Here is a 25,664-nt window from a genome sequence, read left to right as displayed (position 1 = left end):
AACAAAAATAATACAACAAGATTACAGTTAAATGTGTAATCTAGTTTGGGTATAGCACTGGCTCCATAAGGCCTTTGGCAATGTTTGTTGTGCTAGTATCTTACCTTGTGCTATCTATTTAATATTAACAGGTTATATATTACTAAGTTTATTATTACATTAATATAAAAATAAAGAATTTATAAGTGATATCGAAAAAAATCTCATTCATTTAGATAAAGATCAGTTTTATTATTTTCAACTTGAAATATCTTAGGCTTAATAATCTTTTAATTTAATTATCTTTTGAACAGATAAAATTACGTTTTATTTGACAAATTTCTTTACGAATTTTAATAGTATGTTTAGCATATAAAGTCGTTTGACATTTTCCATTTGGCTTAACAATCTTTTAATTTAATTACCTTTTGAACAGATAAAATTACGTTTTATTTGACAATTTTCTTTACGAATTTTAATAATATTTCTAGCAAATATAGTCGTTTGACATTTTCCATCTCCGTTTACACCATCAGTCCAAAAAACTCTGTTTCTGTAAACACCGATAATGGCATTCGCATCTAAACTTACATCGCCACGCAAATATCCACCTAATTGTTCACATCGTCTTTTGGCTTCGTGGAAATTAACCCGATTATTGTCGTCAACATAGTATTGACCATTTCCAGCATTCCCAGCGAGAACCTGTCGAGGAGTTGGCTTCTGTGTTGTAGTCACCTGTAGATTTTGTGACTGCAGTCCGATAGTTCTTTCAAGACTTTCAAACTTATCTGACAATGTTTGCTCTAGGTAATCATATGTGTCTATGACCGATTGCTGTAATGTCTTTACCTCCTCCAACTCCTGTTTGATCTTTAGTTCGAAATTTTTCCACATTTCTTGTGTGCTTTTCAACTCCAATTCTATCTTGCCTTCAAGTTTTTCCCACTTACTCTGTAGACTTCTTTCTAGTTCATCATAATTCTTTTCGGCCTTTCCGCACTTTTCTTCAATTTTTTCGAGCTTTTCCCGTCTCCCATCATCTTTATCTTCGGTCTTTTGTTGTAATGCCTTCATATGATCTAAAAAAGGCCTTACGACCTTATAACAATAACTTCCACAGGTAGATTCCAGTTTCAGCGTCTTTTCGCAATTCTGCAGAAAGCAAAAAACGGAAACCATTTTTAAATTAAATGTCACTTTGAAATATTTTTTCATATTAACTTACCCCACCAGCGTCCGCTTGCATTGCAAGAATTAAGAATAAAATTGAGAATAACATAATTTTCATTCCGTTTTCAAATATTGGCCAACTTCGCGAATTGTTGATTATTTTTGAACTGAAATATAAAATCATTGTGCGATGCTTTGGGGTCTTATTTTGCAGCTCTCGGGTTTGGACGAGCGCAAAAATTCGCGAGTCGGAAGTTCTATGCTCTTTGAAGCATATGATAACGAATACATCTCTTCTAGTATACAACAGTCGAAAAGGCCAACAGCCAAAATCAAAAATAACTTATTCAATAACGCGCGAGATTGATAAATGTGCTATTATTTATTTTGAATTATCTTCAAATTTTTATAGCTGCCATAGTATTGCTCGATCAAAAATGAAGTTTTTGCTTGAAAAACTTATTTGTTTTATTTAAAAATCTAACGAGCATACATTGGTATACATCCTTATTGTTTTCTTCTTGACTATAAATATATAATTCTACTTAAGAGCATCATTTAAATTACATTTTAAATTTTTAAATATTTATGAGAGCCACTAAAGCCCATTTTTGACCGTTAAATATAGCCAAATTTGAAATAACTAATATAAATAAACAAGGTCGGAAAAAAAAATGCTAAGCAGACAAGCAACCAAAACACAAGCATAATTTATTATTTACGATGCTCGTTGGATCGATATTGTTGTTCATTCAAAGATCGATTATGCTACACACACAAATTGAAGCTTGTCCTATCGATATTACTGTCCGCACGAATATCGATTTCGTTACACACACACACACACATGGAAAGCCACTGTTAAAGTTCAAATTGATAACGCTAGTACAGCTTTGAAATACAAAGTGATTTTGTCTGTAGGAGATTGAAGATGTCAATCCACTGGTTGCTCTTATTGCTTGTGGGGATTGTCCATGGAGCAACTGCGTCAGCTCAAGCACGCTACGATCACACGAGAATCTATAATGTGGAACTGAACACAGCCAGGCAAGTGGAGTTATTCCAGCAACTGGAAGCGGCGAGCGACTCTTGTAGCTTCATGGGACACGCACGTGTGCCTGGCCAGAAGCTGACCATTATGGTGGCCGGACAGAAGGTGGCGGACTTCGAGGATCTGCTGCACAGCTACATGGTGAATCATCGCATCCTGCACCACAACTTCCAGCAACTGATTGATGCCAACTACGCAGAGGTGGCGCCATTGAATACATCAGTGGAGCAGTTCGATTGGCAGCGTTACTTCCAGCTGGACAACATTTATGCCTGGCTGGAAGGGCTGGCTAGGGAACAACCCGGTGTGGTGACACTCCTAGATATGGGAACGAGCACACAAGGACTGCCCATCAAGGGATTGAGAATTGCCTTTGGCGGCGCGAATCTCAGCAGTGTATTTGTGGAAAGTGGCATACATGCACGGGAGTGGATTGCTCCGGCCACGGCTACCTATTTTATAGAGCAGCTGCTGCATTCCAGCGATCCCCAAGTGCAATCCCTGGCACGCTCCCACAACTGGCTAATATTTCCCACTGTGAATCCGGATGGATATCGCTATAGCTTCACCGGGGATCGCATGTGGCGCAAGAATCGCCAACTCTTTGGCATCTGTCGTGGCGTCGATCTCAATCGCAACTTTCCCTTGAGCTGGAACAGCACCGGATCCAGCGGTAATCCCTGTCATTATGATTTCTCGGGACCCGCCGCTGCCAGCGAGCTGGAAACGCAACGGATCATACAATTCCTGGAGGCACATGTGCAGGCGGATCGCATTCGCAGCTATATATCACTGCACAGTTACTCCCAGCTCATCATGTTTCCCTATGGACACACGCCGGAACGCGTGGAGAACTATGCGGATCTCAAGGAGATTGGCCAAAAGGCGGCGGATCGCATTAAGGAGATCAGCGGACGTGTCTACAAAAGTGGCAGCATCTATGAGACCATTTATCCCTCCAGCGGTGGCTCCAAGGATTGGGCTCATGGCCATCTAAAGATTCCCATTACCTTCAGCTTTGAGCTGCGTGGTCCACCGGAGAGCGAGGATCTCTTCATCTTGTCGGCCAAGGAAATAGAGCCCACCGCTCAAGAAGCCTTCGCAGCAGTCCAAACAATTATCGAGGAAGCTTCCAAGCGAGGTTATTATCAATGACCCTAAGCATGATTATCAGTTATAATTCTGGGAATTCCAAATAAAATGCTTAGCATTTCAAAAATAAAGTAAAAAAAGCGAAGAATAAAATGTAAACAAACAAAAATGAGTATGGAACAATATTAATTTAAATAAAATACAAATTTAGAATCATTCAATAAAATTTTAAATTGCTGAATTTTTTGAATGCTTGTATGAATTTTTTTTATTTGAACTCAAAATATCTTTCAGTTAGTTAGTCAATTTATTACATACTTTAATTTTTGTTCCATTTTGCTTACACCTAATTACCTAGATCGGGCGTTGGCATCAAGGAATTCTGACCTAATGTCTACACTGAAATGTATTCACAAAGGTGGCAGGTGAATTCGTTCGTTTGGTGTTTTGTATACTATCCAGCTTATTTAGTATATTTTGATATTTGTTACTGGCCTCCTGCTGTAATGTCTTTATTTCCTGCCACTCCATTTCTATCTTTCGTTCAAGTTGTTCCCACTTTTTTAGTAGATCGTGTTCTAGGGTATCATATTTATTTTCGACCATTTCGATTTTTTCTTTGAACTTTTCCAGTTGGGAACCATCTTTATCTGCGTCCTTTGGCTGTAATGTCTTTATATGATCTAAAAACGGTCTTACAACCTTATAACAATAACGACCACATTCGGATTCCAGCTCCAGCGACCTTTCGCAATGCTTTAGAAAGCAAAAGGAATATTCCCAATTATTTATTATTAAATAATGAATCATTTGAGCTTACCTCGCCCCATTCCGCTTGCACTGCAAAAACTGAGATTAGAATTAAAATTAAAATAATCTTCATTCCGCTTCAATTTCTGCCCGACTTTTCAATTTGATGATTAGAACAACACTGAAACCTCTAGAAAACATAAAAGTATTTTGTCACGCTCTGGAATTAAATTTGGCAGCATTCGGATTTTGTCGAGCGTCTTGCCCTCTATCGTTTTCAAGCAAAAATTTTTTTTTTATTTGAATAATTTTCATATTAGGCTTGTCAGTTTGAAAAACTTATAGTATTACATTTATTCTGATTTTGTTTTTACAATTACAAGGAAACTTCTGCTGTCTTCCGAATTTTCGTATTACACATTTGGAATTTGAATTTTTATTAATCATAATTTGTGTGGGGAATATAAATCCTGAGAGGAGTCTAACCCTCATAGGAGGAAATGAGTGGTGTGGTAGTTTCCACCATCACAAGCACGCTGTGGGCCAAGGGAAAGATGTCGGCCACCTGGACATAATAGCCGCGTTCACACTGCTCCTTGGAGGAGTACAAACTGTGTCAAAAATTAAATAAATTTAAATAAAATAAATGAAAATATTATTTTTTTAAGAAATTATGACTCACGCCAATATATCCACTGGTTCCAATATTAATTCCGATTTGTAGACCGACGCCAAGAAGTTTGTAAAGGCGGCCGTGTTGTTGCCCAGCTCAAGTTCCGTATTCGGAGTACACACCTCGAGTCCCAGGCCACTGCTGCTGGAGCCAATATCGGGGAGACCATTCCGAGTGCCCCACACCGAGATGATATTGTCCTCGGACGCCACAATGGTGCACTGATCATTGCAATTGGCGTTCTGTGGATAAAAATCGGCAGTTTTTAAAAAAATAAAGAAATGAAATTTAAAGCTTTGTGCCAATTTTTGTTATCAAAAGTATGGGAAAAATAGACAGTGAAGGAAGAAAAATTCAGTTTTCCATTTTTGATGCAGAATAAAAATAGGGACCAAATTATGATCAAGCGTATATTCCCCATGTAAATTGGTTAAGATTTGACAAAGTTATGAGTGTTGCAAGTTGATGAAAAAGTGTCAAGGGAAGAGTGTGAAGAGATGGACAGTGATCGAACTATGGGAAAAATAGACAGCGAAGAAAGAAAAATTGAGTTTTCCATTTTTGATGCAGAATGAAAATAGGGACCAAATTATGATAAAGCGGATATTCTCCATGGAAATCGGTTAAGATTTGACAAAGTTATGAAAGTAGCAAGTTGATGAAAAAGTGTCAAGGGAAGAATATGGAGAGATTGGCATTGATTGAACTTGGGGAAAAATAGACAGTGAAGGAAGAAAAATTGAATTTCCAATTTTTCTGAAAAAAGGACCAAATAATGATAAAATTGATAATCCGTAAGGAAATCGGTTGAGATTTGACAAAGTTATGAAAGTTGCAAGGAAAGAGTATGGAGAAAAGGACAGAGATCGCAATTATAGGAAAAATTAACAGTGAAGGTAGAAAAATTGAATTTATTGCTCGCAGATTTCGCGATTTTTGTTGTAGATGAAAGTTAGTGTAGTACACTCTTTCTATATAGCAATCATGTATTAAAGTTAACCCACCACAATATAACGGGCGCGCATTGTCTCCACCAGAGTGGGTTGCTCTACAGGATTACAATGGCGTATGCCTCGTTGTCCCTCCTTATTGCGTCCCATGGTGAAGACATATCCTCCTTCAACTAGGAACACCGAGTGTGCCGAGGAGAAACAGGCTTTCAAAACTTTGTGTGGCAGTTGGATTTTTTTCTGTTTAATATTTAAAAAGAAAGATGATATCATATAAAATAGTAGAAGCACCTATGAAAAGGAAAACTCCACTTACGAAGGCTGTAATTTTGGCAGTACGATTGAAGCCCAATTTGTTGTAATCGTTGTTGCCACAAACATGCAGTTCTCCATTGTTAAAGAGTACGGCGGATGTGTCCGGTCCGCAGAATATCTTCAAGGGCTTGCTCTTTACATGGGAGAGCAGGACCTTCTGGGGATACTTTCTGAGGGAATACCAGCATTAAAAGGAATGAGGGATTGTAATGAATATATTTTATAAAATACAAATTAAAAATAATTATTAGAAATGTTTAATAATAATGTAAGACTTTACTCAAAATAAAAAACGTTTTTCAAAATAATAAAAGTATCACTTTAATTTAATGTTTTCATAAAAAAATAATTTAAAAACTAAAAAAAAAAATTTTATATAAAAGAAGCGTTTGAATTAGTTTTTATACCCGTTACTTAAAAAATAAGTAAAAGGATATTCTGTTGAATTTAATTTTGAATTGTATTATGAAAGTTAAAGTCGTGAAATTATTTCTAAAATAAATATATACAAGATGAATTTATATTTCTTATTTACTTGAATTATATAAAAAAATTTTAAATGAATTTGTTTAAAAAAAAAATAGAAAAGTATATCAGTATTATTCTCTTTAAACCAGATTTTTTTTGATTTTGATTTTTAAAAACTGAGAAACATCTCTTACAATTGCTGCTGAAAATTCCCGAGGCCGAGAGCTCCCGAGAGACTTGTGCCCCAAACGTAGACGGAACCTTCGCGACTCAAGGCAATGACGTGATGCAATCCGGCGGCAATTTGTTCAATGCGAACATCCGCCAGCTTGGCTATCAGCTTGGGAGTATAATAGTTTTTCTGTTCGTCGTGGCCCAAGGAGTACTTGATGTTATTGCCGCAGCTGAGGAGATTACCAGACTGTGTTAGGAACACTGTGAAACCTTCGCCGGCACAAGCGCTGATCATGTGATAATGGCGCAGACTCTGCACCAAACCAGGATAATGTTTCCATGACTCCAACGAGGTCAATCCCAACTGGCCGTGTGTGCCCTCGCCCCAGGCATAAACGGATCCATCGTCGTTGATGACCACAAAGTGGGATTCACTCATCGCCACACAGACAATTACAGCTTTGGGAGGCAGCTGGATGGGACTCATGCTGAAGCTGTTGCCAAAGGACTTTAGCTGGTAGAGCACCGAGCTGGGAAAGCATCCGACCAGCAACCGGAAATAACAATTTCAAAACATTATTTAAAAATGCAAAATCAAATTATAGCAGGATTATACAATTTAATGAACAATATTTTCTTTACGACAAAGAGAATATATTTTAAATACATTTTTTTTTTAATTTTATAAAATCTAAGAGTAACACACTTTTAAAAATTCGCAAAAGCTATAACAATTTTTGGTTTTTTATTTACAATTAAAAGTCAGTTTGTCTTAAATTTTATTTGTCCTATTAATGATATTTAACTAAACAATATCTGTCATAAATATATTTACAATATTAAGGTTATTTTATTTTTATAAAGAATTCATCAGGAACTAACATACAAATTTATATTTAAATCGTCTCAGCTACATAGTGTGAAAATTTCAGCCTCCTAGGTCTTATGGTTTGGGCATTGATCAGTGAGTCAGTGAGTAATGAGTCAGGACAAAAAGTTTTATATACATATATTATTATTTACCATATTCATTTAATTTATTTATATTCAATTTTACGAATACCAATTAAATCTATCTGTTAATAATTTTTTAAACAAAATGCATAATTCGCTGATTAAATAAGTATTATACTACTTATTATTTATAAATCACTTTAAATAAGAAATATTTTTTATCTGTGAGCTAAGGATTCCTCTTAAAGGAAGGATTCCTTTTAAAATTAAAATTTAAAATAATGCCTGCATCCGAATAGAATGAGCTTACCGCTTCTCTATAATCTCATTGGGTGCAACTGTCTCGGCGCTCATTAGTTTCCTCGTCTCGGTTTGCGCCGTGGGCAGCTCCATGGCCAAATTGCTGCAGCTGGTGAAGAGCGAGGTTGGAGCAGACAGAAGACTTCCATTGCCGCTAAGGCCATCCTCATAGGAGTAGCTGTGGAGTAGGTATTGAAGCCTCTGCCACTTGAACAGTCAACAAGCTCACCCCTTATTCTTGCCCAGACTGCGAAATATCAAGGGTATCCAGTAAACCAAAACCTCAGAGGCGGTAGGACGACGTGAAGCATCCACCTGCAGCAAATTGGCCAACAGACTGCATAATCCCGAGGTGTAACCATTGGGCAAAGGTGTATAAGCTCCAGCCATGATCTTGGTCACCAGCTCGGAGAGATTGGAGGCGGCAAAGGTCTTCTTGAGGCAGCACAGCTCGCCCAGAATACAGCCCAAGGCCCAGATATCACTCTTGTTGTCGTACTCCTTGCCCTCGCACTGAAAGTAATATGATCCTCGAGGAATAGTATTTTATATATATATATTTCAATCCCTTACCATTTCTGGACTAAAGTAGTAGGGAGTTCCCAGCACAGTTTGGGCATGAATCTTGGCATTCATTATCTTAGATATGCCAAAGTCGCCGATCTTGACAATTCCTCGCTTGTTGAGAAAAACATTTGCCGTCTTAAGATCTCTAAAAATGAAGGAATAGACAGGAATAGCTTCTAAAAAAAAGTCAAGGTAGGGTATGCAAAAAGTATGATAAAAGTGACAGTGCTTGAAAAAATGAATTTTTCAAGTAACCAATATTTTGATGCAGAATCAAATTAGAGCCTAAATAATCATTTAATTTACATTCCACAAGTAAATCGCTTAAGTTTTGACAAAGTTATGCTAGATTGAAGTTTCGAAAAAAGTGTCAAGGCCAAGGTATGGAAAAAATTGGACAGTGATCGAAAAAAATAAATTTTTTCAACAAAATGAAATTTTGATGCAGAGTCAAATTAGAGCCTAAATAATGATTAAATTGACATTCCACAAGTAAATCGGTTAAGTTTTGACAAAGTTATGCTAGATTGAAGTTTCGGAAAAAGTGTCAAGGCCAAGGTATGGAAAAATTGGACAGTGATCGAAAAAAATAAATTTTTTCAACAAAATTAAATTTTGATGCAGAATCAAATTAGAGCCTAAATAATTATAAAATTGACATTCTACAAGTAAATCGGTTAAGTTTTGACAAAGTTATGCTAGTTTGAAGTTTCGAAAAAAGTGTCAAGGCCAAGGTATGGAAAAAATTGGACAGTTATCGAAAAATAATAATTTTTTCAACAAAATTAAATTTTGATGCAGAATCAAATAAGAGCCCAAATAATGATAAAATTGGCATTCCACAAGTAAATCGGTTAAGTTTTGACAAAGTTATGCTAGATTGAAGTTTCGGAAAAAGTGTCAAGGCCAAGGTATGGAAAAAGGGGCAGTGAAAAAATAAATTTTACAAGTTTGATTCAGAATTAATTTAGAGGCCAAAAAATGTTAATATATCCATTCCGCAAGTAAATTACTTAAGTGCTAACAAAGTTATGACAGTTGGATAAGTTTTGAGAAAGTTAAAGATTAGGTGTCAGGTAAATGGTATGGAAAAATGGACAGTCAAGCAAAATGTTTTTCTATTTGATAAAATTTAAAAATAATTCTGAGACTCTATAAGAATTAAAAATTGTATTTTCAAAGTTCATTTACTTTTGAAAAAATAATGAATAAAATTTTACTTTTTTCGAACCTCGGTTTCAATAGACTTACCGGTGCAATATATTCTCCGAGTGCATATAGTTGATAGCGCTGGATATTTGCTCAAAGACTGCGATGATATAACGCTCCGGAAAATGTTGTTTGCCCTGTCTCTCGGCTATGATGTGGGCCAAGGTGCCGCCATCAGCGTACTCCATTTCGATGAGCAGCGTATTGTCCTTGATGAAGCTGCCCAGATAGCTGACAATGTTGGGATGATGTAGCTTGGAGAAGACTTCCACTTCGTTCATGGCCAGATCACGTCCCGGCGGCGACAATTCACTCAGATTGATTTGCTTGAATACAATGTGATGTCCATCGAATTTACGCCTATAGAGTATGGCAATGCCAAATGATCCTTGTCCCACAACGCGAACCTTTTCATAATTGGCCAACTCGGTGCCGGCAATGTTGAGGGACTCCTTGGGCACCACCAGTTGCTGGAGCGACTGTGGATCCGGTGGTTGAGACAAGTGACTTCCCGACATGGCCTCGGCAAGGGATGTGCTCGGTGCACCCGTCTGTCCATCGGTAATAGTGTACACGGTCGGCATTACTCGTGTGGCAAGCTTATGTGTGGTGCTCTTCTTCTTCTCTGGTGCACCAGCCAGTGGCAACTGTAGCGAAGTTGTCGTCAAAGTGGTTGTGTCTGTAATCCGTCCATTAAAGATGGGCAGGGAATTTGCCTTATTCCGAAATTGTTTCATTTCTTTAACAGCACTAAAATCCAACTGCAACTATCTATTCATTTTTGGTGTCTCCCACTGAGACTAAGTTGTGGTCATTGTGGTTGCTAAGCACCACCGATTAAGCCAATCTACATTGTTAAAAACGCTAATTGACAGCTCCTTCGATGTTGCAGAATGCAAATAGAACAATCCACTTTTGTTGTTACCAGCTACTGCATAATTAATCAGATCGAAGCAAACCAAAACGGATATGTACAGTAGTTAGCTTTATAACCATTAAAAATGAATTGTAAGACATGAGCCCGAAATTGAACCTCTTTCAATTTGAATTTCACAAAACGCCGTCTTATTGCACAATAAAACTGTCTCAGCTATGTTGTGTCAAAATTTCAGCCTTCTAGGTCTTATGGCTTGGGCTGTGCAATGATCAGTGATTGAATGACTGATTTCGTAATAAAATAAAACATAAAGTCATATAGAGTAACAAAAATATTCAACGGAAGTAGAACAAAGTACAAGGGACGAAAATACAATAACTGTTTTTTTAAATTACGCGATTTTTTTTAAACATAAATTGTTTTATTTTGAATTTCTTAATTTTATTCTGCACCGCATTCTTAATAAAATTTTTCTGAATATGCGTATTTCTAATGTTTGTCTTGACTATTTTTTCTAATTTTTACTTACCAATTTCTTTTTTCTAATTTTGGTTTCGCTCAGTGATTATAATATTTTTTTTGCTCCATTTTATTCCAAATACCTTTCAGTTATTTACCAAATTCAGTATTTCAAGTAATTGTTTTGACGAAGTCATAAAATTTTCATTAAATATCGCAATATAAATGATTTTTGTTGAATTTAAATTTTTGTCTTATTTTATTAATGTGAATATATAAATATATTGAGAGCAATTGGCTACAATTTAAAAAAAAAAAAAAAAAATGGTTTTACATACTGTCGGTACTCACCAGTCAAAAATCCTCAATCCCGTCAGTAGAAAAAAAGTTTTATATATAGACATTATTGAATCTTTGCTTTGTTTTACTTTAAAAGTTTGTAATTGTAACTGAATCAATCTTTTGTTACAGGCGGCTTACATTCAGATAGCTAAACCATAATTTACAATATATATTTATAGTTATAATTATCATATATATATTTTTATACTTATTTAGCTTAATTAGTTATATGGAAATCAAGACGCGACTATTATGTTTGTATATATGTATCTGCACGAATATGCTAAAATATTTATGCTATACTTGGACTATCTTAAAAATGCACAATCTGTACGTTCTCATAATTAGGCTTCACTTGACACTCTTGACATCATCCGTTGGATGCATTTAAAATCTTTCATTTCCTTTCATAATTGCATCGTTATATGGCTTAGACATGCACGAACTTGTTGCTAGCACTGCCTAAAGATATTGGACAAACTCAGGTTCAGGTTAATCATGCGATCGAAAGATGCATTCCATAGATGATTCTCTATCAATCTAACAGGTGCATCGATTATCACCAGAGAGGCTGCCCAAACTGAAAGTGCCCAATCCATTGGAACCCGGTGACTTTTTGTCCTGTTTATCATCGTTGTCAAAGTTGTCGCCCTATAAATAAAATTAAATTATTATATTGAAAGTAACTTATACAAATTATAATACTTACTCGTCTTTCGCGTTGTTCACGTATTTTTCGAGCCAGCGATAAAAAGGCATCCTCAATGTTAATATTCGATTTGCATGATACTTCAAAAAATGGCATATCAAAGTTTTCGGCAATCTGAACAAAGTAAAATTGGCGTTAATTAATTGAAATCTTTTTAGTAATTAAATATGCTTATAAATATTTTCTCTAATGCTCAAGATAGACAACTTAAAAGTGTTACATTTATATATATTTATCCTGTTTGTATAACAGTCAATGTAACGAGTCAAAGTCTGATAAACTTTGCCATTTCTTGAATCTCAAGAAAATTCAAAAGCTTATATTAATTATAATTATAATTAATAATTAATTCATTATTATTATGGGCTTATTTGATTGACTGACGCACCTTTTCACCTCTCTCCTTGTCCACCATGCGCTGTGTCGTTGAGCATTCACATTTGTTGCCGGCGAGCACTTTGACCACATCGGGGGAAGCATTCTCCTGAATGTTGCGCAACCAATATGACAAATTGTTATAGCTCTCCAGATTGGTCACATCGTACATTAGCAATATGCCCATGGCACCGCGATAATAGGCTGTGGTTAGTGTGCGAAAACGTTCCTGACCAGCTGTATCCCAAATCTGCAGCTTTATGGGCACTCCATCGAGATTAATAAGTTTCTGTTTGAAATCAATGCCTATTAAGAGAGTCAATTGTATTACAATAATATCAATTAAAGTTAGATAAAGGATAAATATACAGTCAGTCAAGAAAGTGTTTTTATTATGGTAAATAAGAATAAAAACTAAAAAGAAAAATAAACAAAAATAAGTAACAAAAAAATATTTAACGAAGTATTGAAAACAAATGTGAATAGTGCCTTAAATTATAATATAAAATTAGTATAATATTCATTCTCGTAGCGCTAAGGAATAACAAATAAATAAATAACTGAAGGCTTAACCAAAAAAAAAAAAAAAAAAGATCCTGGAATCGAACTTGTGTCTCCAAAATCGCGTTTTAACTTTTTGGTCACACTTCGTAAATTTATATTAGTTTTTCTTAAATTTTTACAAATTTAAGAAAGTTAAGCAGATGAGAAATCGAGACCGGTAAACATTTACTTCGTTTTTTTCTATTTTAGATATTTATAGGTTTTAGAACAAGTTAAAAAAAGAAATAATGATATACATTAAGTTGGAACACTTTTTTTAATAAATTGTCTCAGCTATATTGTGTGAAAATTTCAGCCACCTAGGTCTTACGGTTTGGGCTGTGCAATGATCAATCAGTCAGTCAGGACAAAGAATTTTATATATAAAGATAACAACTATGTGAATATTTGCTCGTGTCAAAACAATTACTTGACATACTGCAGGTAGACCTACCAATGGTGGAAATGTATGTGTCGTAGTACTTCTCATCGCAATATCTGTGCACAATGCAGGTTTTACCAACATTGGAGTCGCCCAAGACGAGCACTTTGTAGGTGGCCACAAAATCCAAAGCCATATTGTGAAATGCTCCGAGCGGGTTTAGAATTACAGTTGGACTTGATTCTTGAATTGTTTTTGCCTTTTTTTCTTTTAGGGTTTTCTGCCTGCTTGTTTGGGTGGTATTGGTATTGGTTGGTGGTGTTATGGAGGTTTGGCTGTGGGGGTAGTTTGTGTATCTGTTTGTTGTTGTTTTTGTTATTATTATGTTGCAGCTGTTTTTTTGCTATAGCTGATGCTGCATTATATACATATTGTATATATATACATATTTTATTATATTTTTCTTGTATATTATAGATTTAAGTTCAACAATTACATAAATTTTTTGTATTTCAAATTAAGAATTAATGAAATATTTATATTTCACAGTTTTCAATGCATTTTTCAATAGGCAATTGCTTTTTTAATTACACCAGAAATAAAAAAATGTTATAAAGTTTGCTTATTTGATTTTTTATTTATTTTTATTGATATATGTATTTGAATAGTTTTTCACTTAACGACTTAGTATATTATTACGTTGCCCGCGTTGCATGCAACATGAATCAACATCGACAAACTGCCGTTGTTTTTGCTGCTGCAGCTTCTGCTGGCAGCGCTGTCGGAAAATCAATAAAGTTGCGACGGCGCAAAGTCATAAAATGGGCTTGCGAAAAGCTTAATTAATCGTTATCGAAATTCAAGCTAAAAGGCGCCACTTAGAATTACACACACAGATTTATCATAGACAAGTGAGTCATTTAAAATATATAGTCGATTCTCTTTGCTTAACATAGTAATAATAAACCTAATAATAATAATAAAGACAGAAAACCAGGGAACGAAAAGAAATTACAGCAAAATTTCTAACTTTTTTCATTCTATTATCAAAATCCGCGAAAAATTCTATTTCGAATTTTAATAATATACATTTCTTTAAATTCTGGTTTTAAATGTTCATTCAAAAGTTTCGCAGTAACACTTATTTTTAATTTTAGAATAAAAGTTACGGAATAAGTTTATTTTTTGAGTTTAACTTTTTTTCTGCTTAAATGTAAAATGGAATACCAAAATTTAGAATCCAAAGTATTGTTATGTATCATATAATGATATTACATTTATGATAAAATACACAAAATAAATTCATATTTTTAAATATTGGTGATACATTCAAAAATATTTGACTTTAAATTTAAAATAAAATTTCTTAATTAAATCTTATTCCGTAACTTTTTTGTTTAAACATAAAAGTGATTCCGTTAAGTGATTTGTAAACAATAAAATTGAATATTTGTTTGAAAACTTAAAACAATAAATGTCCCTGGCTGACAGATTGAGTGTTAGTTCCGTTTACATGATAAAGACTTTTTCGATTTTGGGTTTTGTGAATTTGACATTGGTTACGGGGCAAGTTGTGGTGCCATCCTCTTTGGTGATCTTCCTCAGCGCCTGCTGGCCATAGATTTGTCCATTTGGCAACATCATGGGCTGATTGTGCTCGTTGAGTGGGAGTCCAGTGACCCGGCAAATGAGACGACTCTGCACACAATGGGAATAGGGCAACTTGAGCGCAATCCGATTGAGATCCTCCTGGCAGACGGGACAATTGAGATTGCGACAGGTCTGTGAGTAGCATTGTGGCGTCTTTAACGCTGATAAACCAGCCTGAACGGCTGCTGAAAATACTGATGTATTCGATAGTTGGAAGAGGCGATAGTTCTCATGGCGAAAGTCCAAGACAAGTTGCTCCCAGCGCTTGGGATCCATGTATCTCTTGCAGTGATCCAGGTCAGTGTCGACAGGATAGGCGAGAAGTGCCATCACATGACAGATCTCATTCAGCTGCGTCTTCTCATAAGCTGGAAAGTAGCGTCTGGAGTGCTTCACCGCCTCAAAGCGTTGATTCTGACGCACTAGCTCAATGAATTCCTGCACACGCAGACTAAACTCAATAGTTGAATTGATTTTACGCAGCTTTGACTTGTTGTCAATGCACCAAAGTACACACTTGGTAGTGCTATGATTGGCCAGATCATCCTCCACCTCACGTGAGGTTTGGAATATGTCCAGATTGGTCAGATGACGAACATCGGAGCGTGCGGCAAGCTCCTCGGCCGTCTCATAGTACCCCATGCGCAACAGATGCTCAATGACCAGACGATCCAGTCGTATGCGCTTCCATTGATCCACCGAACCCTGACACACTTCGCCAGTGCTGCGATTCTGTGGCATAATCCCCTTGAGATGCTCCAACTTACGCTTGCAGATCTGTGTGACGCTCAGCTCGTCCGTTATGCTCTCGTCCGCCTTGCGCTTTAGCACCTGCAGCTTTTGGGCCACATTTCCCATCAGTTTGGTCACCTCCGCAAGCGTTGCAGGCTCCTGATCCTCCTCAGTTGCGTCCAAGGCCTTTTCCACCTGTCTCGATACATTCATCACTTGGTCCACTTCTCGGTCGATTATCTTTTGGGCCGAGCGAAAGCGTTTGTTTAGTATTTCGTATGGCACTTTCAGTGTGGCGTGCTCCAACGCCTTTATCTCCGACATTTTGATCTTTAACTTGATTCGCTTTAATATTTATTTTCGTTTTTTTTTATTAATGAGACGCAATTGCTCGCTGCTTTGTTCTACAGCTGTGAAATTATCGATGCACTAGAGTTGTATCGTATCGTTCAGATTAAGTTCTATTGAACTAATCACTAATGTGAACGAACGAGCTAAATACCTGATTGTACGTCATATAGTTCAGTGTCAATAATCTCAATGTGCGTCAAGTTAGCAACGGTTCGCCAGCAACGAAAAACGGAACTTGGTTCACGAGTCGGAACCAGTTATGAATTTCCTCATTTTTTAATGTTTTTCGACGTTAAAACAATAAAGTAATGATGCAGAATTGTAGATAATTGTTTTATTTATAGTCTTAAGCAATATTTTGGCAGTTTCAGCCCTTGATTTGGGTGAAACAAGTAAACATAAAAAGTGAAAAAGTTTACATTTCCACCATTTCTTAAATATCTAAGCTCAGGGCGAACGGCCCTGAAAACCGCTAATGCACGATTAAAGCCCAAAGTTTCACCTTTCTAATGGGACCATATTTAGAAAAAGTTATCAGAACGTTTTGAGATATTTTGGAAAGAACGAAGCTACCTCAGAAAAAGCCCCATACAAAATGACCGCCAAAATCAATGCCTGGTTCTCAAACCTTAATATCCTTTCTCAGGAGGAACGGCCCAAAAGCGGCATATATCAAATTAAAGCTACAAGTTTGGAGAAGCTATTTTAATTTAATTTAAAGAAAGTTATCAGACAGTTTTGAGAAAATTAATTAATTGTAAATTAACCCCAAAAAGTTCATGAGCAAGTCCTATCGAACTAGTAGCTCCAACGTGAACCGAACTACTACGCAACAGAAAGCTGATTGATATGGGTCGGATATATATGCGCTTCAAAAAATCGTTGCTAACTATTTAAAGGTCGCGGCCCCAGATGCACGGTATGTGGGAGTATAGGCATTAATTTTACTAACCTTTTGCTGCAACTTTCATCAATTTCTATCAGACAGTTTTTGAGAAATTTGCATTTTAGTAAATTTGCCATTTTAGCTGAAATCAAATACATAAAAAACGTGGCAGCTCTTGTACATAAATATTAAAGAGTGGCACCGCTTCAAAAAATCGTTGCTAACTATTTAAAGGTCGCGGCCCCAGATGCACGCTATGTGGGAGTATAGGCCTTAATTTTACTAACATTTTGCTGCAACTTTCATCAATTTCTATCAGACAGTTTTTGAGAAATTTGCATTTTAGTAAATTTGACATTTTAGCTGAAATCAAATACATAAAAAACGTGGCAGCTCTTGTACATAAATATTAAAGAGTGGCACCGCTTCAAAAAATCGTTGCTAACTATTTAAAGGTCGCGGTCCCAGATGCACGCTATGTGGGAGTATAGGCCTTAATTTTACTAACATTTTGCTGCAACTTTCATCAATTTCTATCAGACAGTTTTTGAGAAATTTGCATTTTAGTAAATTTGCCATTTTAGCTGAAATCAAATACATAAAAAACGTGGCAGCTCTTGTACATAAATATTAAAGAGTGGCACCGCTTCAAAAAATCGTTGCTAACTATTTAAAGGTCGCCCCAGATGCACGCTATGTGGGAGTATAGGCCTTTTTTACTAACATTTTGCAACTTTCATCAATTTCTATCAGACAGTTTTTGAAATTTGCATTTTAGTAAATTGCCATTTTAGCTGAAATCAAATACATAAAAAACGTGGCAGCTCTTGTACATAAATATTAAAGGGCACCGCTTCAAAAATCGTTGCTAACTATTTAAAGGTCAATGCATATATAGGCCTTAATTTTACTAACATTTTGCTGCAACTTTCATCAATTTCTATCAGACAGTTTTGAAATTTGCATTTTAGTAAATTTGCCATTTTAGCTGAAATCAAATACATAAAAAAACGTGGCAGCTCTTGTACATAAATATTAAAAAGTGGCACCGCTTCAAAAAAATCGTTGCTAACTATTTAAGGTCGCCCCCACGCTATGTGGGAATTATAGGCCTTAATTTTACTAACATTTTGCTGCAACTTTCATCAATTTCTATCAGACAGTTTTGAGAATTTGCATTTTAGTAAATTGCCATTTTAGCTGAAATCAAATACATAAAACGTGGCAGCTCTTGTACATAAATATTAAAGAGTGGCACCGCTTCAAAATCGTTGCTAACTATTTAAGGTCGCAGATGCACGCTATGTGGAGTATAGGCCTTAATTTTTTTTTTGCTGCAACTTTCATCAATTTCTATCAGACAGTTTTGAGAATTTGCATTTTAGTAAATTGCCATTTTAGCTGAGAAATACAAAAAAAACGTGGCAGCTCTTGTACATAAATATTAAAGAGTGGCACCGCTTCAAAATCGTTGCTAACTATTTAAGGTCATTTGCGCTATGTGGGAGTATAGGCATTAATTTTACGAACATTTTGCTGCAACTTTCATCAATTTCTATCAGACAGTTTTTGAGAAATTTGCATTTTAGTGACTGCCACCTAGTTTTATATCGACTCATATTTGCGAGTCAGGTTGGCAGCCCACATTAACATATGGCTGCCAACCTTTTTTTTGTATTTAATCTCAGCTAAAATGCCAAATTCACTAAAATGCAAATTTCTCAAAAACTGTCTGATAGAAATTGATGAAAGTTGCAGCAAAATGTTAGTAAATTAAGGCCTATCCACATAGCGTGCATCTGCGACCTTTAAATAGTTAGCAACGATTTTGAAGCGGTGCCACTTTTAATATTTATGTACAAGAGCTGCCACGTTTTTTTATGTATTTAATCTCAGCTAAAATGGCAATTTACTAAAATGCAAATTTCAAAACTGTCTGATAGAAATTGATGAAAGTTGCAGCAAAATGTTAGTAAAATTAAGGCCTATACTCCACATAGCATCAGCCGCGACCTTTAAATAGTTAGCAACGATTTTTTGAAGCTGCCACTTTTAATATTTATGTACAAGAGCTGCCACGTTTTTTTTATTTGATCTCAGCTAAAATGCCAAATTCACTAAAATGCAAATTTCTCAAAACTGTCTGATAGAAATTGATGAAAGTTGCAGCAAAATGTTAGTAAAATTAAGGCCTATATCCCACATAGCGTGCATCTGACCTTTAAATAGTTAGCAACGATTTTTTGAAGCGGTGCCACTCTTTAATATTTATGTACAAGAGCTGCCACGTTTTTATGTATTTGATTTCAGCTAAAATGGCAATTTACTAAAATGCAAATTTCTCAAAACTGTCTGATAGAAATTGATGAAAGTTGCAGCAAAATGTTAGTAAAATTAAGGCCTATACTCCCACATAGCGTGCATCTGGGCGACCTTTAAATAGTTAGCAACGATTTTGAAGCGGTGCCACTCTTTAATATTTATGTACAAGAGCTGCCACGTTTTTTATGTATTTGATTTCAGCTAAAATGTCAATTTACTAAAATGCAAATTTCTCAAAAACTGTCTGATAGAAATTGATGAAAGTTGCAGCAAAATGTTAGTAAAATTAATGCCTATACTCCCACATACCGTGCATCTGCCGCGACCTTTAAATAGTTAGCAACGATTTTTTGAAGCGCATATATATCCGACCCATATCAATCAGCTTTCTGTTGCGTAGTAGTTCGGTTCACGTTGGAGCTACTAGTTCGATAGGACTTGCTCATGAACTTTTTGGGGTTAATTTACAATTAATTAATTTTCTCAAAAACTGTCTGATAACTTTCTTTAAATTAAATTAAAATAGCTTCTCCAAACTTGTAGCTTTAATTTGATATATGCCGCTTTTTGGGCCGTTCCTCCTGAGAAAGGATATTAAGGTTTGAGAACCAGACATTGATTTTGGCGGTCATTTTGTATGGGGCTTTTTCTGAGGTAGCTTCGTTCTTTCCAAAATATCTCAAAAACGTTCTGATAACTTTTTCTAAATATGGTCCCATTAGAAAGGTGAAACTTTGGGCTTTAATCGTGCATTAGCGGTTTTCGGGGCCGTTCGCCCTAAGCTTAGATATTTAAGAAATGGTGGAAATGTAAACTTTTTCACTTTTTATGTTTACTTGTTTCACCCAAATCAAGGGTTGAAACTGCCAAAATATTGCTTAAGACTATAAATAAAACAATTATCTACAATTCTGCATCATTACTTTATTGTTTTAACGTCGAAAAACATTAAAAAATGAGGAAATTCATAACTGGTTCCGACTCGTGAACCAAGTTCCGTTTTTCGTTGCTGGCGAACCGTTGCTAACTTGACGCACATATAATCTCAATATAGTTCGTTCAGTGAATTTATTTATGGTTTTCATTTAATAAATATGAATTTCATAATATAATCAAAAATCAGTTAAATATTTGATAACAGAACTATTTGAAAGATAAGTTCGTTCATCAAAAATTGAACTACTGAACTAAATCCTTCAATTGATTTTGATATTCAAGCTCATTCTAACTTAAATTAAATTAATTTATATTAAAAAATTTTTTTGGCCAGAGTTAACACACAATCTGATCAATGAGGAAAAATTATATTGCCATAAGTAAACTTTTGCTCCTCATATAATAATTTTCTGTGTCATCGCTCTGCTGTTAAGATCCATATTAATTTATCATAAGAATCAGCTGATTAGGTATGTTATTTGAATTTTTGCGCCCATACTATCGAAACATTGATAGTTTGGCAAAAGCGCTATGAACTTCAAGTCTGCGCAAATTTGGAGCTTTTTATTTTTTTTATGAAAATTTGCCAGAGTTGATTTTACCCTGGTTGTTATCGATAAATTGATAAAAATAAACAAAAATTTAACAATGAGGTATGTTATGTTTAAATTTGCGAAAAGAACTGGCACAAATTTATTGGCAGCTTAAATTTAATAGGAAGGAATTTTAAGGTAATTTATCAGCACTTTTACGAACTGAATAGTCGGCACATCGATAAGTGCGCTGTAGCATGACTATCGGTATGTTTGCCGTAGCAACTCTGCCGTCGATAAAGCAGTGTACGCGACGGCCATGTTATCGGTAAAGCAGGGCGCTGTCTTTCTTTCTTTTTGACCACGTTCCGTGCGAGTCGTATGAAATGAACATGAACCTCACAATTTCGAAGAAACGTAAGGTAAATAAACGAATATTGCATTGGAAATGCAAGAGACTATTGTAAAGAAGCTGTGGGTGTTATTTGTGTCAAGCTGTGTGAGAAGTACGCGATGTTTGAGTGAAAAAGATGTGAAGCCGTAGTTAACCTCAAAACGTGGACGTGTGGAGCACCCCGCAAATAAGCTGGAGACAGCTTTGCCAACTGTTGACGAGAACTGGCGGCAGTTGGCAACTGTGGCTGGGATGGAGCAAGTGGAGCCAAGTAATGCATGGAATTTGTGACTAAAATGAATGAAAGTCAGTGTTGCCAATTCTTGAGCAGACTTATACAGAAGTTGGCAACTGCGGAGCAATTGCATCCAAATGCTTTGGAGACAATGCTGCCAATTCTTGAGCGGTTCTTTCCGGAAGTTGGCAACTGTGGCTGGAACAGTGCTGCCAACTCTCCAGCACAACTGGCGGCAGTTGGCAACTGTGGTTCCTTATGAATTATAAATAACAATTGTTTTTTTCTCTTTGCAGTTCGTCTCCGACGGCATCTTCAAGGCGGAATTGAACGAGTTCCTGACCCGCGAACTCGCCGAGGATGGTTACTCCGGTGTCGAGGTGCGTGTGACGCCCTCCCGCACTGAGATCATCATCATGGCCACCAAGACCCAGCAAGTGCTGGGCGAGAAGGGTCGTCGCATTCGTGAGCTGACCGCCATGGTCCAGAAGCGTTTCAACTTCGAGACTGGCCGCATCGAGCTGTACGCCGAAAAGGTGGCCACTCGTGGTCTCTGCGCCATCGCCCAGGCGGAGTCGCTGCGCTACAAGTTGACCGGAGGATTGGCCGTGCGTCGTGCATGCTATGGTGTGCTCCGCTTCATCATGGAGTCGGGCGCCAAGGGCTGTGAGGTCGTTGTCTCCGGCAAGCTGCGTGGTCAGCGCGCTAAGTCGATGAAGTTCGTCGATGGACTCATGATTCACTCGGGAGATCCATGCAACGACTATGTGGAGACGGCCACACGTCATGTGCTGCTCCGCCAAGGTGTCCTGGGTATCAAGGTCAAGATCATGTTGCCCTATGACCCCAAGAACAAGATTGGACCCAAGAAGCCGCTGCCCGACAACGTCTCCGTTGTGGAGCCCAAGGAGGAGAAGATCTACGAGACCCCAGAGACGGAGTACAAGATTCCCCCAACCTCAAGCAAGCCTCTCGAGGATCTCTCAGAGGCCAAGGTTATGTAAACTTAACTTAAGTCTTACTGTTTAACAAGAGCAACTACAACAACAACAACTCTGAGTTTGCGCTAAATACAACAACAACAAAAAACAACAAAACAAAACATCAATTTAAATGTGTGTATTAAATAAACAAATGTAATATTTAGTAAACAACAAGAACAACAACTGACGAGTCCTCAGTTTTGTGCAGTGTATGAGAGGGCTGTCACAACAGTTGTGCAACTGCAATGCTTGTCAGCTACTTTGTAGAAACTTTAAATTGTAGAAATAACTGACCATACTTGGCGAGGGTTGCCTTAACAGTTGTCTGCGAGGGTTGTCGAACAGTTGTGTGTAGTAAACAAAAATTTTAACTTGTAAAGTTGCTTGATTCAAAGTCCGACCAACTTCAAACTTTCATAACTTTATCAAAACTTAGCCGATTTTCAAATGTCAGAATGTCATTTTGATCATGGTTTGGTCTCTTAATTCATTCTGCATTTAAATTTGATGTATTTTGCAAAAAAAATATTGCCCTCTGGATCTCGATTTCAATGCTAGGGGTCCCCCCTTTAGATTTTCGAAAATTCAAAATTTTAAATCTCAAGTTTTCACTTTTAATCAACTCCTTATATCGTAATTAGTATAAAACAACACTTTAAATTTGATTCTGAGACATTTTATATTTCTGTAAAAAATCATGTCAAATCTGACAAAAATTTTGACTTGTAAAGTTGCTTGATTCAAAGTCCGACCAACTTCAAACTTTCAAACCTTTATCCATAGCAGTTGTGTAACTACATTATAATTTTCTGCGATCCTCAAAGGATGAAAACTAATGCTTTACTAAGTGTGTGCGAGGGTTGCCCTTGCAGTTGTTCAATTGCAACACATGACATTGCTATTTTCACCGATTCTGCAGAGTGGAGAAACCAGTTTGTTTAAATGTTCCTTTTGCCTCGTCGGTATCATCTCCGGTTTTTATTTCCAGTGAAGCGGAAATCAGCGATTAAAAAAAAAGAAATGAAGGCAACTGATTTATGCGCTTGTCCTTCGGTTTGCGTGTAGCCCAGTGTAGAGACACTGTCCGATAACAGTGAGACTCGAGTCTCGCTTATGGGTCGCATATTTATCATGTTGATATGTTTATTTGGAATTCTCCATCTCCATCTCCTTGGCACAGTGACATGGTGTAGTATGAGTACTTGCAACAACAACAACAATAACTGCAACAACAGCAACAACAACTGCATCAATTGCTGCGTGAAATCAACAATCAACTAATTTATCAACATTATATGCAGGCTGAGAAAGAGACAGACAGAGAGGGAAAAGAAGAGTTAGAGAGAGAGAGTGAGAGAGATTAATGTTGAGACTTTAGTTTTCTCTTGGACTGAAGTCGCAGCTGCAGCAGCACACGATCATCTCCGCCACCAGTGTTGCCATTTTAGCTATTTCATCGCTAGATTTGGCTAAGAAAATGTAAAGTAATTTTATTAAAAAATTGTGAGGTAAGTTTTCAATGCTTAAAACAATTAAATATATATATATTCTTAACTTTTTTTTTAGCTCTTTTACAGCTAGATTTGGCTAAAAAAATTAACAGAAATGCTATTAAAAAATCTGGCTATTTTGCAGATAGCCAGGTAGCTTTTGAATACTTTAGAAAATTAATATATTCTCTGTTTACATTTGAGCTATTTTAAAAAAAGTCAAAACATTATTTGAAAATATTTTGATATTTAAATATTTACAAAAAAAGTATTGAAATAATACTTATTTGAAAATATTTTGATATTTGATTATTTGAATAAAGAAATTATTGAAATAATACTACGGACAAAAGATAGTACGTAAGAATTATTAATACATAAGTCTTTAAATTCATTAAGTTTTCTTCAAAGCAGATTGTCGTAAATATTACGAAAGAAAAGGTTGAACAAGTTTTCAGCATATTTCAAATGCACTAAAGAAGAAAAATAAAGAAGTAAGAACTTTGGAATTTAAATTAGTAAAATTTTTAAAATAAATAGTCGGAAAATTGTTCAATTTAAATGTCAATAGACTGTGTGTTATCAATTACACTTGAGTTATTATAAAATAATTTCCTTTTAGATCTCCAACGTATAAAGATTCTGTAGATGATAGATATGCGGATAAACTCAATATAAAACTATTTCTAATTCAATTTTTCATATGCATAATAATTTATCTATTTTTTTACATTATTTACTTATTTATATATGTTAACATTTTAGTTATTTAGTAAAAAAAATGATATAAGCCTATTTTATGATTGGAAATTTAGGCAACACTGTCTGCCACATGACAAATGGGGCACATGCAACCGATGGCCAGTTGCATTGGTTGACTGGGTGGCTGGTTAGCTAGACATGGCCAAAATGACTTGGCCAGTGTCTTGGCAGCGGCATCACGCATCAGGCCAGTTGCGATTTGAATCATAAATCTAAATTAGCGCGCTCCAAAGCGGTACCTGGACATGACTCCAAAAAGGAGTATACTCCTAGTCAGTGCCTGGGATCAGGCCAAGTAGAGTTAGCTGCCTCTGCACATGGCCAATCAATTAAGTTCACAGCTTATCGGCCAGGACTGTGAGAAATTTCAGTACACACATTTTGGCATTTCAACACTCGCATAAATCATAAAGAACTTTAAGTTTTAAACACGACTTTGAACGTATGATTTCAACACAATTTGTAAATAAATTAGATCGTGATTATGCTAACATCAATATCATCTCGCAGCAGCAACAGCCAAAAGCAACAGCAACAGCAACATTGCCAGCAGCAACATTATTAACAAGCCAAAAACTCTGACATGTGCTCTGTTGTTGTTTTCACCTCCCCTTTCCGTCCACCTTCTCCACTTTGAGCCTCTCTTTCATATTGACAGCAATAACACTAACTATATATTTTAATGGCTTAAACAGCAACAATAACAACAGCAACAACAGCGATAATAACGACAACAATACATGCTTTAATATCGCAAGTCCGTTGACCGACTTTGTGTTACCTATCTAGTTTTTAATGATAGATTTAATTTGTTTTTTTTTTTTCATTTTAAATTTGTTCGTTTCGTAAACTGTAAATTTATTCTGCTTTTGAATTATTTTTTTTAATTTTGCAGATATGTTGATGAAACCTTATAAATAAAGACTTAACACTGTCTCAGATATTTTGAGCATGTTTTTTTTAATTTTGGACATCTTAATCATATAAAAAGCTGCTCTAGTACAAATTAAATATAACCTGTAGCTGTGCTAAAAATATTTAAAAAAAA

General features: G+C 36.0%; 7 protein-coding genes across 7 annotated transcripts; 2 read left to right on the top strand and 5 right to left on the bottom strand.

Moving 5' to 3' along the window:
- Positions 1-262: 262 nt before the first annotated feature.
- Positions 263-1,286, bottom strand: LOC117791470. Its single transcript, XM_034631235.1, has 2 exons — positions 1,208-1,286; positions 263-1,134 (listed from the first exon to the last, which is right to left on the bottom strand). The coding sequence occupies exons 1-2, from the start codon at positions 1,268-1,270 to the stop codon at positions 397-399; spliced, it is 801 nt and encodes a 266-aa protein (XP_034487126.1). The 5' UTR covers positions 1,271-1,286; the 3' UTR covers positions 263-396.
- A 778-nt stretch (positions 1,287-2,064) lies between these two features.
- Positions 2,065-3,464, top strand: LOC117790687 (zinc carboxypeptidase). Its single transcript, XM_034630210.1, has one exon. The coding sequence runs from the start codon at positions 2,084-2,086 to the stop codon at positions 3,356-3,358; it is 1,275 nt and encodes a 424-aa protein (XP_034486101.1). The 5' UTR covers positions 2,065-2,083; the 3' UTR covers positions 3,359-3,464.
- A 72-nt stretch (positions 3,465-3,536) lies between these two features.
- Positions 3,537-4,195, bottom strand: LOC117791649. The gene is made up of 2 exons (XM_034631460.1): positions 4,116-4,195; positions 3,537-4,051 (listed from the first exon to the last, which is right to left on the bottom strand). Exons 1-2 carry the CDS (start codon positions 4,176-4,178, stop codon positions 3,683-3,685), a joined length of 432 nt encoding a protein of 143 aa, XP_034487351.1. The 5' UTR covers positions 4,179-4,195; the 3' UTR covers positions 3,537-3,682.
- A 320-nt stretch (positions 4,196-4,515) lies between these two features.
- On the bottom strand, positions 4,516-10,392 carry LOC117791735 (serine/threonine-protein kinase Nek8). Its single transcript, XM_034631604.1, has 9 exons — positions 9,698-10,392; positions 8,453-8,591; positions 8,109-8,392; positions 7,890-8,057; positions 6,646-7,155; positions 5,985-6,153; positions 5,723-5,908; positions 4,728-4,960; positions 4,516-4,656 (listed from the first exon to the last, which is right to left on the bottom strand). Exons 1-9 carry the CDS (start codon positions 10,390-10,392, stop codon positions 4,527-4,529), a joined length of 2,514 nt encoding a protein of 837 aa, XP_034487495.1. The 3' UTR covers positions 4,516-4,526.
- Positions 10,393-11,397: 1,005 nt separating this feature from the next.
- On the bottom strand, positions 11,398-13,691 carry LOC117791103 (ras-related protein Rab-8A). Its single transcript, XM_034630761.1, has 4 exons — positions 13,415-13,691; positions 12,431-12,723; positions 12,043-12,156; positions 11,398-11,984 (listed from the first exon to the last, which is right to left on the bottom strand). The coding sequence occupies exons 1-4, from the start codon at positions 13,536-13,538 to the stop codon at positions 11,874-11,876; spliced, it is 642 nt and encodes a 213-aa protein (XP_034486652.1). The 5' UTR covers positions 13,539-13,691; the 3' UTR covers positions 11,398-11,873.
- Positions 13,692-14,688: 997 nt separating this feature from the next.
- Positions 14,689-16,151, bottom strand: LOC117791102 (E3 ubiquitin-protein transferase MAEA). Its single transcript, XM_034630759.1, has one exon. It carries the CDS (start codon positions 16,046-16,048, stop codon positions 14,852-14,854), a length of 1,197 nt encoding a protein of 398 aa, XP_034486650.1. The 5' UTR covers positions 16,049-16,151; the 3' UTR covers positions 14,689-14,851.
- Positions 16,152-21,066: 4,915 nt separating this feature from the next.
- On the top strand, positions 21,067-22,485 carry LOC117790434 (40S ribosomal protein S3). The gene is made up of 2 exons (XM_034629887.1): positions 21,067-21,174; positions 21,678-22,485. Exons 1-2 carry the CDS (start codon positions 21,139-21,141, stop codon positions 22,383-22,385), a joined length of 744 nt encoding a protein of 247 aa, XP_034485778.1. The 5' UTR covers positions 21,067-21,138; the 3' UTR covers positions 22,386-22,485.
- Positions 22,486-25,664: the final 3,179 nt, after the last annotated feature.

The sequence above is a fragment of the Drosophila innubila genome (genome assembly GCF_004354385.1).
Source record: "Drosophila innubila isolate TH190305 chromosome 3R unlocalized genomic scaffold, UK_Dinn_1.0 2_E_3R, whole genome shotgun sequence".
NCBI lineage: Eukaryota > Metazoa > Arthropoda > Insecta > Diptera > Drosophilidae > Drosophila > Drosophila innubila.
This window is presented reverse-complemented; position numbering and strand designations above follow the sequence as displayed.

Coding starts and splice junctions, on each gene's coding strand:
- LOC117791103 (XM_034630761.1), bottom strand. CDS start 13,538: ATGGCTTTGGATTTTGTGGCCACCTACAAAGTGCTCGTCTTGGGCGAC. Junction 12,724..13,414: donor CACATACATTTCCACCATTG/GTAGGTCTACCT, acceptor CTCTCTTAATAG/GCATTGATTTCAAACAGAAA. Junction 12,157..12,430: donor ACAAGGAGAGAGGTGAAAAG/GTGCGTCAGTCA, acceptor TACTTTGTTCAG/ATTGCCGAAAACTTTGATAT.
- LOC117791470 (XM_034631235.1), bottom strand. CDS start 1,270: ATGAAAATTATGTTATTCTCAATTTTATTCTTAATTCTTGCAATGCAA. Junction 1,135..1,207: donor TGCAAGCGGACGCTGGTGGG/GTAAGTTAATAT, acceptor TGCTTTCTGCAG/AATTGCGAAAAGACGCTGAA.
- LOC117791735 (XM_034631604.1), bottom strand. CDS start 10,392: ATGAAACAATTTCGGAATAAGGCAAATTCCCTGCCCATCTTTAATGGA. Junction 6,154..6,645: donor GGGAATTTTCAGCAGCAATT/GTAAGAGATGTT, acceptor GTATTCCCTCAG/AAAGTATCCCCAGAAGGTCC. Junction 5,909..5,984: donor CTGCCAAAATTACAGCCTTC/GTAAGTGGAGTT, acceptor AATATTAAACAG/AAAAAAATCCAACTGCCACA.
- LOC117791102 (XM_034630759.1), bottom strand. CDS start 16,048: ATGTCGGAGATAAAGGCGTTGGAGCACGCCACACTGAAAGTGCCATAC.
- LOC117791649 (XM_034631460.1), bottom strand. CDS start 4,178: ATGAAGATTATTTTAATTTTAATTCTAATCTCAGTTTTTGCAGTGCAA. Junction 4,052..4,115: donor TGCAAGCGGAATGGGGCGAG/GTAAGCTCAAAT, acceptor TGCTTTCTAAAG/CATTGCGAAAGGTCGCTGGA.
- LOC117790687 (XM_034630210.1), top strand. CDS start 2,084: ATGTCAATCCACTGGTTGCTCTTATTGCTTGTGGGGATTGTCCATGGA.
- LOC117790434 (XM_034629887.1), top strand. CDS start 21,139: ATGAACATGAACCTCACAATTTCGAAGAAACGTAAG. Junction 21,175..21,677: donor CAATTTCGAAGAAACGTAAG/GTAAATAAACGA, acceptor TTCTCTTTGCAG/TTCGTCTCCGACGGCATCTT.